The 16,387-nt window shown below is 38.7% G+C and overlaps 1 protein-coding gene across 1 annotated transcript in view; it reads right to left on the reverse strand.

Moving 5' to 3' along the window:
• The window catches only part of SNTG1 (syntrophin gamma 1), a 53,636-nt gene that overhangs the window by 7,689 nt on the left and 29,560 nt on the right, over window positions 1-16,387 (reverse strand). Inside the window, exons 10-12 of the mRNA XM_079796575.1 lie at window positions 10,542-10,580; window positions 4,292-4,408; window positions 2,403-2,474 (exon numbers count right to left, since the gene is read on the reverse strand). Coding sequence (XP_079652701.1) covers window positions 2,403-2,474; window positions 4,292-4,408; window positions 10,542-10,580 — 228 coding nt within the window. The remainder of the gene's footprint in view (window positions 1-2,402; window positions 2,475-4,291; window positions 4,409-10,541; window positions 10,581-16,387) is intronic.

The following is a 16,387-nucleotide window of genomic DNA, read 5'->3' on the forward strand; positions in this document are numbered from 1 at the left end:
AAGATTCTACTCTACAGTATCACTAAGCCTCCATGAAACATGATCACTGCTCAGAAGGAGACTAACCTTGGGATGATGAGCATACAAGGAAATACACAGGTGATGGATTATCATATGGCACACCTGAAAGCCCCTGGCTTGCCCCTCCTCCACCCTCCCAATCCTATCTCCCTCTGGAGCTAGAAAGGCAAACGCTTTCCCCCTCATGCTTGAAATCCTTCAGTGGCTCTCCTCTGTTCTTTTAATAAGGCCCATGCTCCTTATTATGTCATTTTATCTGCTTTCCACCACACAAACACCACCACAAACCTCATACCAAAGTGGATATATATAGATGGCCAATAGACATACGGAAAAATGCTCAACGGTACTAGTCAGCAGAGAGATGCAAATGAAAACTACCAAGTGCTGTCACCTCACAGCTGCCAGAAAGGCTACAATCAAATCAACAAACAAGTGCTGGCGAGGATGTGGGGAAGAGAGAACCCAGAACTCTGTTGGTGGGAATGCAGACTGCTGTAGCCACTGTGGAAAACAGCATGGAGTTTCCTCAAAAAATTAAAAGCGGAACAACCTTTTGGTCCAGCAATCCAACTTCTGGGAATATAGTCTAAGAACCCCAAAATACCATTCAGAAAGAATATACGCACCCCTATGTTCATAGCAGCAATATTTACAATAGCTAAGATCTGGAAACAGCCCAAGTGCCCATCAGTAGATAAGTGGATAAAAAAGCTCTGGTACATTTATACCATGGAATACTATGCAGCTGTAGAAAAGGAGGATCTTTTATACTTTGCAACAACGTAGAGGGACCTGTTGAATATTGTGCTGAGTGAAATAAGCCAGTCAGAGAAAGACAAGTATCACATGATCTCACTTATATGTGGAATCTAATGATCATAATAAACTGATGAAAAAAGCAGGTCCAGAGACATGGCTACATGGAACAGACTGACCTATCTCAGGGTGGGAGGGGATGGGAAGAGATTAATTCAATAATTTATATAGATATATGTATAGCCAATGGTCACAGACAATAGTGTGATGAAGGCTTGGCCTGGGGCAGAGGCTGAGAGGAAGAGGGTAAACGGAGTGGGGGAGTGGAGAGATTGGGGGACATCTGTAATACTATCAACAATAAAAAAAAAATCCCACCCCCCAAAAAAGAGAGAAAGCAATCTTATTAGTCATTTTGGTAATTATTTTTATTAAGTTAAATTAAGTACGATCTCTTTTTCTTCAGATACCAGTACATCTTTTAGAAGTTTCCAGAACTTTTTTCTTATTAACAATAAATTCAAGCATATCAGAGTTGTTCTACCGTTAATCCCAAACTAAAACTAAAACCATGCACAGTGATGATCCAGCAATGACCTATATTTTTATTTAGCTTTTGTGCTATTATAAATGTCAGCTTTCATTTAGAATTATTCAATAGGGAAAAATATTATGAATGCTTTTGAGGTAATCATGTTTCTTTGTCTCTGCTTTCAGACACTTTTGATACATTTCATTGTGTTGTAAATGTTCCAGCATTTTCTAATCTACTGAGTCTTTAACTGGAAGAGAAATAATTGACATAAAGTACAGGGAACTCAGTTCTCCTTGATTACATAAACAAGGTCAACCTTAACAAGCCTACAGACCCTAGAGCAGAAACTGAATATAGATTATTATTTAGCTTTTATGAAGTATTCCCATTTCTTTTATTAAAAATGGCTGCAGAAACCATTTGAAATTATGAAGAATTCTGGATGATTTGCTATCACAGCAATTTTATGTATAGCGCAGGAATTTAATTAATAAAAAGTAATTGTATGTTGTTTTGCATACTCAGAGAGATAATCTAACCCTGATAATTTAAAAAAAAAACACAACCTACACACAAATTAGCTTTCTTTGCATATGCCTTTATATTTTCTACATTTTCTAAAACAAATATATCCAAATGTTTCTCTTTTATATTTTACTCAGCCAAAAACGATGGTAATAACAGATGTTTAAGTTCAGGCTATTTCCAATTGCACTTTCTACTTCTTCCTCAATGGATTTCTGCCAAGCTCCTCATTTCCTCCCCAGACTGAGAAACTGAAAAACCTGCTTCACAATTATTTAAACCAATTTGAGGGTGCCTACACACCTCTCTGCATTCTATTATATACACAAGTGTTAACCGCTGATAGCTCAATTTTTAAAATAAACTGTATTTCAATAAACATTGCCTTTGTTATTATTCAAAGTGCATGTACAAATTTTTGGACACCCTACCTATAATTTTATTTGCCTGTGTCTTCTATTTTCTTTTATAATCATGCATCATTGCTTTTCAGACTCTACTTATGAGCTGAACCACTGTTTGCTGAGGAAAAATTAAAATTTTTACTACCTATTGATCATACCTTGAGAATCTTGCACATGATCTCATAAACTGAAAATGTTTTCTCTGCTCGGGTCCAATCCCACGTTGTCACCTTTAAAAGATGAGAAAGTAATATGCCATTTGTCTTAGAAAAATAGCTCCTATTCCCTCGTTAAGTTATTTACATACTATGGGGCTTAGGGGAACCTGTCACATATGTACTAGAGCAGTGGTCGGCAAACCACGGCTCGTGAGACACATGCGGCTCTTTGGCCCCTTGAGTGTGGCTCTTCCACAAAATACCACAGCCTGGGCAAGTCTATTTTGAAGAAGTGGCGTTAGAAAAAGTTTAAGTTTAAAAAATGTGGCTCTCAAAAGAAATTTCAATTGTTGTACTGTTGATATTTGGCTCTGCTGACTAATGAGTTTGCCGACCACTGTACTAGAGAGTCTCTCGGTTGTAACTCTCACAGAGGTTCATGTAGAATGCTGTGGTTCCCTCTCTTCTAAGCTTTATTACTATTTGTTTTCCTCTTTTGGCAAACATCTCATGTTACATGCAACAACCTCAACTTGCCCAATATCTTTACACATTTTAAATATGTGTATTCTTTACATATCAATAATAAGTATTTACATTTCACACACCATTTTTTTGTTTGTTTACCACTCATTGCCTACAAAGAAGAATACCAGAGAGCAACACGGAGTTGAATTTTTTAGAAAGACGTTATTTATATTAGTAGTCATTTCAAGATGTGAACACCTTAGAAAATTATGAAGGTACCAAACAGGACAGTGAAATTGTTTCACTTACTGAAGTGTTAACCATACACCTACATTTCCAATCATAGGAAATTATTCAGAGTAGTAATATAGTAAAGGATATACATATGAATGGCTTTTTTACCTGCCTCCTTGGTGTTGTGAACTTTGTATACACAGAGACATTCAAAATAGCAGCAAGTCAGACTTGATAATTCCAAGGCCCTATCCATTATTAGACCTGTAAGTGGTCTGACATTTGATATTTATATTCAATAAATATTTATTGAGAATGACAATTATGGAAGGTATCTGTTTCAAAAGTAAGATATTAGGTGCAATAGATACCCATACATACTTAATAAAAAGCCCGATGACTAGCATATAGGATATCAAAAGTACTGTTGATTTGATGTAGACAGACTTGTGCCACATAAACATATCTTGCCTATCATAAATGCCTAAATAGAAAAGACTTCTAGATTTCTCAAGGGTTATAAAGTAACTAGAGGCCCAGTGCATGATTGAATCATGCACGTGTAGGGTCCCCTACACGCTTTCGCTTTTCACGGTGGAGCTGGGTGCCTGCACCCAGCTCCTCTGCTTCTGATGGTCCGTGGCCGCTGAGGGGGGCTACCCTGCTGTTGAGAGGCGCAGGGGGCGGAACTCCCGCCCCCTGCGCCTCTCAACGGCCACTGAGGTGGGCTGCCGCGGACACCTGGCTACCCTGCCGTTGAGAGGCGCAGCTGGGTGTCCGCGGCAGGCCCCCTCAGCGGCCGTGGATCTGGCCGTTGAGAGGCACAGGGGGCGGGAGTTCCGCCCCTGCGCCTCTCAACAGCAGGGTAGCCCCCCTCAGTGGCAGTGGATCCGTGCCTCTCAATGGCCGGATAGGCCACCCCGAGTCCCGCCCCCCAGCCTCCCGCCGCCCAATCGTGGGCGTAGCGGAGTGATGGTAATTTACATGTTACTCTATTATTAGATAGGATGTTTAATGACAGAATATATGTATTTAGCAAAATATACTCAAAAACATTTGGACAGTGTTCTATTTTTGTTCTGTGGCTGATTTTCAAAAAATATTGGCCACTTGCTATTTTTATTGTTAAGTCGATGTCACTCTACTGTGATCATATCGGAAAATAAGTATCGGACAAAAACACTTACTGGAGGTGCCAGAAACTTGTAAAGACACGAGCCCCTCAGGGCTAGAAATATTGGCGAGTACACCGAATCCTGAAGGGGGTCCTGCTCCCGTGCCTCACACCAACCCATGTAGACTATCTGGAAGGAAATGGAATGTAATTACTTCAACAACAAAAAAAGCCTCAGATTAGAGGCATTATGTGCATTTTTATATCTTAATGCTCTAATACAAGTATCAAGTTAACGGATGCAGAAGTACATGAACCAGATTTGCCTTCAATAAGAATATGTAAACCACTATCAAAGATCTGCAAGTGTTTACGTAATCCAACTTGGCATGTATTATATCTCTCACTTTCTACCATTCATACTATGAGAATATTTGTTTGTAATAGAATTCATTGACTTATACCATCTGTTTACCGGTTAGTTACATCTTACTCTCTGGGAAAGTGATCCCAGGATAAAATAATCAGGTGGGCGATGAGATAAACCAAAGAGAGACACCTGATGTTATCACCGCTAGTGTGGTGTGCCGCATCTCCCCTGCGTCTTCCTTGGTTTAGTCACTGGTCTAAGATGACTAAAGGCTGTTCAAGCATTATTCATATATCAAATGGCACTGACAACAACTCTTGCTTCTAGCTCTTAAATGTAAGTGGATCCATTTCCAAAAAAAAGTTAAATGGTTACTTCTCTTTTCATCATTTAATTGAGGTGAAAGTGAAGCATGTACATAAACATTTATTAAATAAATATTTTATATTCTTGAAAACATATCCAGAGGCCATTTTACTTACCTCTGACCACAGCCTACATGAGAGAGGTACCTGGGAGAATATATTTTCTACATCAGGTCACTTACTTTGGCTTTAGTGTTGGCAGAATGCTCTTTCCTGCTCCAAGACTTTCTTTTTTTTTACTCTTTTAAAACTATGATGTTATTTGATTAAGTATCTACCTGGCCATATAAGCAATTAGAAAATAACCAAATACTATAGCTGGTTGTTCTAATATTATTATTAACCAGTGAAGATCAAGAAGATCAGTTCATAGAGCAATAAATATTTTATCACTATGTTGTATATCTGAAACTAAAATAATATTGTGCATATTATCTGTAATTGAAAAATAAATTTAAAAAAATAAATTTAAAGAGTAAAAGAGCAATAAAGTTTACTAGCTGAAAATACCATAAAAGAAGAAAGAAAATGATTAGATTAACTATAGGAGGCTAGTATAATTTGTCAGAATAATTGAGATAAAATAAAAGTAGGAGATAATTATTTTCTACTTCCAGTTGTTTTATATTATGTCATCAGACAACACTCTTACTGAAGTCATGCCAGAAAACAAGAAAAATGTTATTTTTCAAATGTGCTTAAAACACTAGGTATTTTAGAACATATTAAATAAAGCGTTACCAGGAAAAAAAATTCATAGTAATATGGTGGTTGATAAAAGAGAATCCAAATGTGAATCAGCTTTTGCCAGAGGGGTACTTTCTAATACAGAAGTGGCCATACAAGATTGAGACGCTTTTTTCAGCCTTGGTTTTGGGGCGTAAGGTAAAGTCCTGGGCCCTCCAATGGGGGAGCCTTAGGAAACATACTCTGGCTTTCAGGTCACAGGGGTCTGCTTCCTGACAGCAGTGTTGAGGCAGGTGTTACTTAGCTCTTACGGGAACAAGAGCTCACGTCCAGATGATTCAGAAAACGTCAACCTTGAAATGATTCATGATGGTTTATTTTCCTTTTTATTGAATTATTGGGGTGACACTGGTTAACAAAATTATACAGTGTTCAGGTATACATCTGTACACTGTATTGTGTGGAAGGGAGAGAGAGAGAGACATAGAAACATCAATGATGAAAGGGAATCATTGATTGGCTGTCTTCTGTAAGCGCCCCACTGGAGGTCGAGGTTGCAACCTGGGCATGTGCCCTTGACCAGTATCGAACTTGGGACCCTTCAGTCCGCAGGCCTACGCTCTATCCATTGAGCCACGCCAGCTAGGGCTAAATTGTACTTCTGATTTTATTTTGCCTAAAATAAAAGTAAGTCCTCTCTGGAGCAAGATAGCATCATTCTCATCCTCAAGTTATGCCTGTGACTCTTATGTACATTGTCTACTATTTAACCATTATTTAGAAGCCATACGAGGAGACAAAAATAAATACAATTCAGAAAACCAAGGAATAAAACAGACAAGGGGGAGGGAACACACACATAAGAGATTCAGATTTTGGAGATATCAAACCCAAACACTGAAACTACTACTTTACTCAATATATGTTCAAAATTTAGATGACTAGTCCATACATTATAGCAGATAACTGGAAATTGTGAAATAATAAAACGTATACATAGAAACGAAACTGCAATGCAATGTAAGGATTTGCCAGAAGTTTATATAAAGCTGAAAAGAGGAGCACGGAATAAAGTGAATTTAACAGTCACTGTATACAAAATCAGCATAAAAATCAATTGCAGTTCCATTCTAAAAAGACCATTTTTCTACCTCTTGATATGTGTGTGTGCGCGCACGCGCACTTATGGGCAGGCATGTGTTTGTATACACAGATAATTAGTAGAATTTTAAATGTTTCAACTAAAAGCAGCTTGGAGTAACAGCTGTTTCTCAAGGCCACAGAAATCTACAATGCCTACAAGAGGCAAGAGACTAAAATTATATATATACCAGAAGCCCTTTGCACGAAGTTTCGTGCAATAGACCTTCCTTCACCTGGCTGCCGGCACCAGTTTTCCGCCAGCACCAGTTTTCCTCTGGTCACCCACTGATGGGAGCGCCTCCCGCCAGCGCGATCGGCCACCCCGAGAGGAACTCCGATCGGGAGGCACTCCGATCTGCGGGTGGCCAGAGGAAAACTGCTGCTGGCGGAAAACTGGTGCTGGCAGCCACACAATCGGCCACCCCGAGTTCCGCCACCAGCGCCTTCCGCTGGCTCCATTGGTCCTCCCGCAGTGCCGGCCATTGGGGCCTGCTGGAAGAACGGGGGGCGGGGACTCGTGAGTCCCCACCCCCCGCTCATCCTGTCAGCCCAATTGGCCACCCCAAGTCCCGCCCCCAGCCTGCTGCCGGCCAAATCGTGGGCGTGGAAGAGTGATGGTTATTTGCATACTTCCCTTTTATTAGGTAGGATATATATATATATATATATATATATATATATATATATATATACACACACACACACCCCCCAAGGAGTTCTGGTTTAGTGGTACTGTCATCTCACAGCACTCCTCACCTTGCAGAATTTCAGAATTAATCTCAAGTCCCTAAATCAAGCGAGAGGAGATGTGATATCACCCAAATTACCATCATCTCGATGTTCCACCTGGCCTCTCATTCTTTTACACAGCGACCTCCACAGCATCTAACAAATCCACGTGTCTGCTTTTGATCAAGTTCCCAGAAGGCTTCTGACAAAACCGTGCCTCTACACGTCTGTAGGTGACACTAGGTGGTCCCTGCCACCACAGTGCACCTGGAGGGTGTTTTCCCACAGTGCACCTGGAGGGTGTTTTCCCACAGTGCACCTGGAGGGTGTTTTCCCACAGTGTCCACTCCATTACCTCTTGGAGTCTGAGAGCCTTCCTGTGGATGGCTCACCCACTTTCTAATGTGAATGCTTTCTTTTTTCTCCTTCCATTGTTCTTTGCATTCAGTCAATGCCACTCCCACAGGGTGGGGCCATTCTGCTTAAGTAACAGGCCAGACTATGTCTCGTGACAGCCTTTGACATTATTTGGCATCAAGTTTACCTTCCCTCTCAAACTGGAGGCCAGCCTGCTTCCTTTTCCTGGGTAAAGCTATCAAAACTACTCCTTCAGTCCTCTCGGGGGGAAATTTCTCCTCTGCCCAAACCCATGGCATTGTAATGTCGGTCACCCACTATTTGATCAAATGTTTCATCAGATGATTTTTTTGGGGGGGGGGGTGGGGGGGGTAAGGTGGGCAGTTATAAGACTTTTGCTTTGTTAATATTTCTCTATGAGAAATGGCACTAGAGTGGATTTAAAGGAGAGCTAAATATGGAAGAGACGTTACAAAGTGAGCTGAATGTACCCCGAGTGCGCTGAGACAAGCAGGAGGTACTCTTCACTGTGGGTGGAGGGCACAGGTGGCGATGCGTGGACAGCTGAGCCTATTGTCAAGTGTGTATCAGCTGCAGAAAACCCTCTCCGTTCCCTCCTGCCGGCTGCCTCCCTGAAAACCACTGCTGAGCCGGCCACTGCCCAGCACAAAGCCCTCCACAGGGGGATCAGGGCAATCACTCTGATTGGTCACCGCCAAGGCTTGGCTTGGCTCAGAAGGCTTTTTCTCGAGACGTGGAAACGAAGCAGGTCGGGCCTGTGCCAGGGGGTTCTGGAGAGCGGCAATCAGGAGAGAAAGAAGAGGCACGGCGGGCAGCGCCTAAAAGCAGGTAGCCTCGGCAGCAGGGGCCCAGTGTGTTAACAGGAAGGAGGATGGCGATTGTCCAGCAACCTGTGTCGGTGCTCTCTGAAAAGCACCGTTCCTCTTAGATGGATTACTCTGACAAACGAAATGACCCTAGGCCATCCTGACTCACAGTTAAAGAGTCACACTGAAGATGTCTGTTGTTCGGCAAAGAGCTATCTCAGCTATAATGGCATCCCAGCTCCCTGCCTATAAAGGCAATCTTTTCAGATGGCTGGTAACCTGGACATTTTTCCTTCTCACATGGACAAGATGACATTGGGACTGCTATCTCCCTAATGTTATACTCATTGGGGATACAGCAGTGAATTAAATACAATGCAAGAATGTAATTTAGAGTCCACTCTGAGTGACTGTGCATTTCAAAAGAAAAAACTAGAATATAGGCTATAAGAAAGAATAAGCAGTCCCAAGAAAACAGGTGTGTGTGTTTTTTTTAAAGAGCACAGGGAAGGGGAGATACAGAGTATTGCAAAGGGTCTGACCTTCTAGATGAGATTGTGCAAGGTCTCACAGAGGGAACATTTGGGAACAGGCTTAACAGAACTGAAAGTTCCCCATATCTCTGTCTGGAGGAAGAGAATTAGGCAGAGGTGAGGAGACAGAAGGAAGCTAGGTAGTCAGGAATTGGGGCCATGGGGGGACGGGGAAGGAAGTAGAAACTGGAACCCAGTTACTAAGATAACACAACTGGGCGAGGAAGGAAGAGTGCACACAGAAGACCTGAGCTCAAACATGATACACCGATGACATGAGTCAAAACACCGAGCTTTCACTTACTTTTCTTACTTGAGTTAATGTTTTTAGTATGTTTATGAACGGAATACAAAACTTAGTTCTAGCGTAATAAAATGGGAAGGGGAATCCGTTATTATTCTCTATAATCAACTTATTTTATTCCATAATCAATTATTAGTCTTACTAGAGGCCCAGTGCACGAAATTCGTGCACGGGGTGTGTGTGTGTGGGGGGGTCCCCCTCAGCTCAGCCTGCACCCTCTCCAATCTGGGACATCTCTCTCACAATCCTGGACTGCTGGCTCCTAATTGCTCACCTGCCTGCCTGCCTGGTCACCCCTAACTGCCCCCCCCTGCTGGCCAGGTTGCCCCCAACTGCCCCCCTCTGCCAGCCTGGTCACCCCTAACTGCCCCCCCCCCCCCGCCGGCTGATCGCCCCACGCAGCCTGCTGTTGAGTCGTTTGGTTGTCCCTCACCAACCCCCTACTGGCCTGGTCTTAGGCAGCCATCTTATGAGGGCGTGAGGGTCAATTTGCATATTAACTCTTTATTATATAGGATAAGTCAACTAAATTATTTGCTTGATTAATCAGACATTATCTTTATTCTATGCATTAATTTAGACTCATTTGAAATACAGTCAGCAAATTGTGAAAATCCTCTTTAACTTTTAGATTATTTATGTAAAGTACTCCTAAATGTTGATACAGTAAAACTATTTCATGTAAATTGCTCTCCATGTTCTTTGACATTGTATTTAAATAAATATAATTTGTGTAAAAAATAGTGTTCACTTAGTTTACTTAGATAAAAGTTTTTTTAATATACTTTTGATTGTTGTTGGTATTACAGACTGCTTTTAATGTGATTAGACAAATAGATATATCACATAATATGAAAGAAATCTAATAAGCTATATATTTTCCTGAAGATAGTTAATAATAGTACATATTATTTCCACATAAAATTAAATTTAATCAATATTATCTTTTGTAATAGAAACAATGAAAGAATTATATAATTTGACTTTTCAAGTATTTCTCCATCTTACCTGCTGGTTTACAGGGAAGTTTCTGTTGATTTTTTTAATCTGCAATGATAAATAAATAGTAAAAGTAAGAACAAAAAGGTGACACAAGATTGCCTAAATCTTCTGAGAATCAATATTTAGTGAGTAAATATACATTGACACAAGTCATTGCATCTAAAACAGCAATTATGAAAGGAAAAGAATTTTTACTATCAAAATTTTTTCAAATTTCATATGAAAAATTTTAATGAATAGTATGATACCACCTCAAGAGGAGCAAACAGACTATCTGTGCAGTAAGTCATACAAAAAAGAAAAGGGAGGCTTTGTTGGTTTTGAAAAGCTTTCCATCTAATTTTTTTGTTGTTGTTTATGAGAAACCAAATGCCTGTTTCCACAACTGTTAAATAATTATCTCGCAAGAACAAAAGAGTAATATTCTGTAGTTTATATTTTCACTTTGAAATCATATTATTTCCAATTTGCTTTAACACTCAAGAACAGAGAAAACAGAATATATAAGCACTAAAGAATAAAGAAAATGTGTCAAAATATTTTTAGTCAGAATCCCATAAAAAGCATAACATTGACTTTCAGACAATTTAGTAAGTGGCATTTTATTAGAATTTAAAATAAATCCTCACAACAAGAATTCCTTCTGTTCTAAGTTATATAAAATACTCTAAAAACGGAATGAAAATGAATATGAGACTTAGATAAATGACCTTAGGCTACTCAGAGTCATTGTTCAGAATTGGTGTTAGTTAAAACTAATTATAATTTTTCATTGCTTTTCTAAGAGAAACACAAAATGCTAATTCTGCATTGGTATAATCTTACATCAGATTAATGAAGACTATTTTTATGTATAAGTTGTTTTATTGAATTATTTTATTTTTTCCTTTTAAAGTGGTAGATCATGGGAAATTAATGAATACTGTGGACAAAGTTGGAGAATCATCAAATGGCCCATCGTAAGACCAGACTTATTGGCAAGATATTTCTCTTTTAAAATATAAAAGAAAAAAATGACAAGATTTATGTGATTTCAGCAAGGGAAAAAACATGTCTCTCTTACATTGCAATAATCACTTCAAAATTTTTTTGGTCTGTTGAAGAATTAGTTAAGGAAAGATCTAAAACTACACGTGTCATCAGCTAAAATGAGGATAGTGTAGAGATGTAGACAGAAAAGAGCAGACCCCTAAACATCTGTTACCAATCAAACAAAAGTCCGTATTGAATACTTGGTGGAATTATGCTTTTTGCACAGTTTCTGTAGCTTTGAGACTGTGGAACATGAAGAACTGGCCAGAAAGAAAGAATGAGGTCTAATGGGAAGAGAGGGATGCCATGAGGCAAGCAAAACCCAATTGGATCAAAGGTGGCATGTGAATTGTGTCCGGTAAAACTGCCTCATCTAGCCTTAGCCGGGTTAGCTCAGTGGATAGAGCGTTGGCCTGCGGACCAAAGGGTCCCAGGTTCGATTCCAGTCAAAGGACACATACTTCGGTTGCAGGCTCTTCACCTGGGCCCTGGTCAGGGCGTGTGCAGGAGGCAACCAATGGATGTGCTTCTCTCACATCAATGTTTCCCGCTGTTTCTCCCTCTCTTCCACTCTCTGTAAAATCAATGGAAAAATATCCTTGGATGAGGATTAAAAACAAACAAACAAATAAAAAGATTAAAGGCTTATTATAATTAAAAAACTGCCTCATTTTATTATGACTGCAATATTCAGTTAATATCAAAGCAGATGTTTTAGGTTGTGCAAATGCAAACCAGCTAATATTTGCCAATATCAAGATAATGTTCAAACATCATTTAACTTTCAGGGAGTAGTTTTCCAATAGACAAAGTAGGGTAGTTATTTTACTGAAATGCTTCCTGACATAGACTTGCCAAAAATAAACTCTAATTGTGTAAATCACAAATCTATGATTGTCCAAATATGCATCTAATTCCCAAACTTTCCCTTCCTTTTATCCTGACGTAAGTAACAGGGATTTCACTCCCTGTTACCCCTTTTTGGTTGACAACTGCATGGCTCACATTCATATTTTTGTGTCTGAGGAAAAACAATGCAGAAATGAACAACATGCTAGCCTTAAAAAGCAGATATGAGGACTCAGAAACGTCAGTAGCGATCAAAGAAAAAAAATCTACTGGAATGACACGCATGCCTGTCAGAAACACATTCTGTAACCTCTAACCACAGGCCTTCATTTATTTTCCATAAATCTCCTTTCTGCTAGGTATTATTTTTTCATGACTTTCAATTCAACTGCAAGATGTGTCAAGTCTTTTCAATGTGGCAGATATAATAGAAATTTTTTCTCTTTAGTTTTTCACAACCAGCACGTCATGGAAAAAATAATCCATTTGTTCCACTTGCAAGTCTTTGCCATCTATTGCTTCAGATCTCCTTGGATTAAATATTTTTCACTTCTGAAGATAAATGAGTAAGATATAGGAAGATAGGTGAAATATTTGCTGACTAAACTCAAAGGACTGATTAAATGTGTGTTGTGTGTGAGTGTGTGTGTAAATCCTGAGGGACTATGATGATCCCATAAAGATCACAGAGGGTATTGAGTATCTATGCATTTTCTTTAGGGTTAATACGTCTTTAGTATCAAGCCGTGTGGTAGATATTGCTGCTTATCTGAATCAAAGGCTATTCACCATCTTCTTTTCTTGATTATATCCTGCTATAAACGCTAAAGAAGGTGAAGACTAGCCACCTTCACTGCCCTGGGTCCCCTCCTGCTGGGATTGTCACAGGACTGTGTTCAGAAGAATGAGACACTTCTCATGACTTGGCCACAAAAGGGTTTTTATCTTAGCTTGACAAAGGGGAAGAGATTAGGTGATGCTACTTAATTCTTACTCACTTTCTTTCTTGGTCTTAACACTGACGTGATGTTCAAAGTGTGTGGCCCCTGGGTCGCCATGAGGTGGCAAACATAAGGTGAAAGCCAACACTCTAAGGGTAGTGGCGGGCAATAATGTGAACAGATAAAAGATGGGTCCTTGGTGGCTTCACAGAACCACTGAAGGAAAGCCAGCAAATGCTACCATCCAGAATACTTGTCGGTTGAGGACAAAACCCAATTATTTACTCCAGTAGTCCTTAGGGTTTCTCTTATTTGTCATTGAAAACATTCTTAATTGATACACACATATGGGAAAGAGAGTCTATTCATAAATATATGAATTATATATTTGGGGAATCTTACATATGCAAATTACACATTCTCATTTCTGATAACACCAATTTTCAATGAACCTTTAAGGAAAGTAGCATTAAATTATCTATCTATCTATCTATCTATCTATCTATCTATCTATCTATCATCATCTATCACCTATCTATCTACACACACACACACACACACACACACACACACACAAGTATTACATTTCAAGTAACACATTCCATTCTAATAAAGAAAATGAATGCATAGGATATATATGGAAGAATTTAGACTATTAGAGGAGATTATGTTAGTGTTGTCGTAGTAAATAATGGTTGGAAAAGTGGGATTCATAAAACACTAGCTGAAATATAGCTTTGCATTTTGTCTGCTTCCTCTATCTCTTAAAGATGAGGGAACTGAGGCTCATTTCTCTGGCTTATCAAAAATTATATCTGCTGAATGGTCTAGATACCATCAGACTTTCTGTCCAGCTTTACCAACACCCTGCTATCCAAACAACTCTTTCAAAATCTCAAGTGACAATTTGACAAAACAAAGATGTGCAACCTCACAATAAATAAATCGATCCTGCCATGTACTGGTGGTTCATGGATTAAATCTTTTAATTTAGAACAAAACTGGAGAGACATTAAGAGCAAATTTTCCAGCATCATTGAAAGACCAAAATATTTAAAGTACTCTCTTCATATAACTTTCACTGTGCCTGAGGTTAATTTAGTGTCTGTGTATGAAAAGCTGAAGTCACATAAGTAGTGAATAGAAAAGCTAGGACTCCATGCCAACTCTGATACCACTTTCCAACATTGCAAAGGTACCTCTGCAAAAGCATCACTTTCAGTTGCCTATGACTCATCAGATGAGAGAGTGTTTTGAAATTATACTTTGGTCTAGTTTCAGGTCTGGTACATTTGCAAATACCTTTTTACTAATTTTTACTTATATCCCCAACTCAGCCATACAGATCTTAGTTTTTTCCTATTACCCAAATCTTCAATAAATATTTATTTTTTTCTACCATATCTTGTGTGTGTAAATAGTTTTCTAATTTATTCTGTTAATATCGCATATGTTTTGGAGTTACAGATTTTTTTGTTGTTCTCACCCAAAGATATTTTTTCCATTGATTTTTAAATTATTTTTTTTACAGAGAGTGGAAGGGAGGGAGGAAGGGAAGGAGAAGAGGGGAAGAAAGAGAAACATTGATGTTAGAGAGATGCATTGATTGGTTGCCTGCAACCCAGGTATGTGCCCTTAACCAAAATTCGAACTCACAGCTCTTCAATCCACAGGTCCACTGAGCAATACCAGCCAGAGCTCAACCTGTTCTTAGTGACTTTTATTCATCTAACTAGAGGCCCGATGCATGAAATTCGTGCAAGAGTAGGCCTTCCTTCCCCCAGCTGCTGGCACCGGCTTCCCTCTGGCACCCAGGACCCGGGCTTCCCTCGCAGCCCCGGCTTTCTCAGGAAGGACATCCAGTCTAATTAGCATAGTACATTTTTATTACTATAGGTTACATCACTATTTCTATTCAGCACTGGTATGCAGTGAACTGGTGTTAATAATTTTATAGTTTCCATTTATTTTAGGAATATATCTAGACCTTCCCTATTTAGCAAGGCTCTAATTCAACAACTTGGAGACATATTTCCTGGAGCATTAAAAGTTTCAGTAGTTTGGCATAATGCCATAGGATCAACATTCTCTTATTTTATTAAAGATGGATATAAAATAAAACAGACTATTATAATCATTATTTCATAAGAGAGTGGGCAATGAACACCACAAATATAGGAAGAATATACACCAAATTAATAATCTGCTCTCAAAGAATAGAAATTTATATTAAAAACTTACTATTTATCTAAACATTTTTACTTTACCCACAATTGGTGACAATTTTTATATTAAATAAGATTCATTATTGTGATTAAGTCTATTAATTTTTCGCTTGTAAAGATCCATACTACCTCTATATAACATGTCTTCTCCCACCAATTAAAGTATTTTACTCATTGTTTATATAACAACTTGAGGAAACTGTCCTTACATTTCTGAGTAGGTACAGATATAGCCCCTCATAACACTTCTTTATGTTATCTATAGCATAAAGATTTACTTGTGTGATCATTTAATTAATGTCTCTCTTCCTCACTAGACTATTTGTTACATGAAAGCAAAAATATCCATTTTTGCTCAAAATTATAGTGCTGACCCATACCAAATTGACACTGTAGGCCCTCAAAAATATTTATTGAATAAATCAGTATATCAATAAATCAGGGAGCTGACAATGATCTCAAAATATGTTCATATCTGGTATTAATGTAACTATATATAAGGTAAATATATGTATACATACATTTAAATTACATACACACTTATGTATATTTTAAATAAATTTTTTAAATTTTATACACACTTATGTATATTTTAAATAAATTTTTTATTTAAAAAGTTTTAGATTTATAGAAATATTCCAAAAATAGCAATTCCCATATAACATATACCTAGTTTCTCCTATCATTAGCATTTTATATTTAACTAGTAGCCCGTTTGCATGAAGATTCGTGCAATAGACCTTCATTCACCTGGCTGCCTGCACCAGTTTTTTGCTGACACCGGGGACCCAGGCCTTGGCTGTGG

Source organism: Cnephaeus nilssonii (genome assembly GCF_951640355.1).
Source record: "Cnephaeus nilssonii genome assembly, chromosome: 18".
NCBI classification, from domain to species: Eukaryota; Metazoa; Chordata; class Mammalia; order Chiroptera; family Vespertilionidae; genus Cnephaeus; species Cnephaeus nilssonii.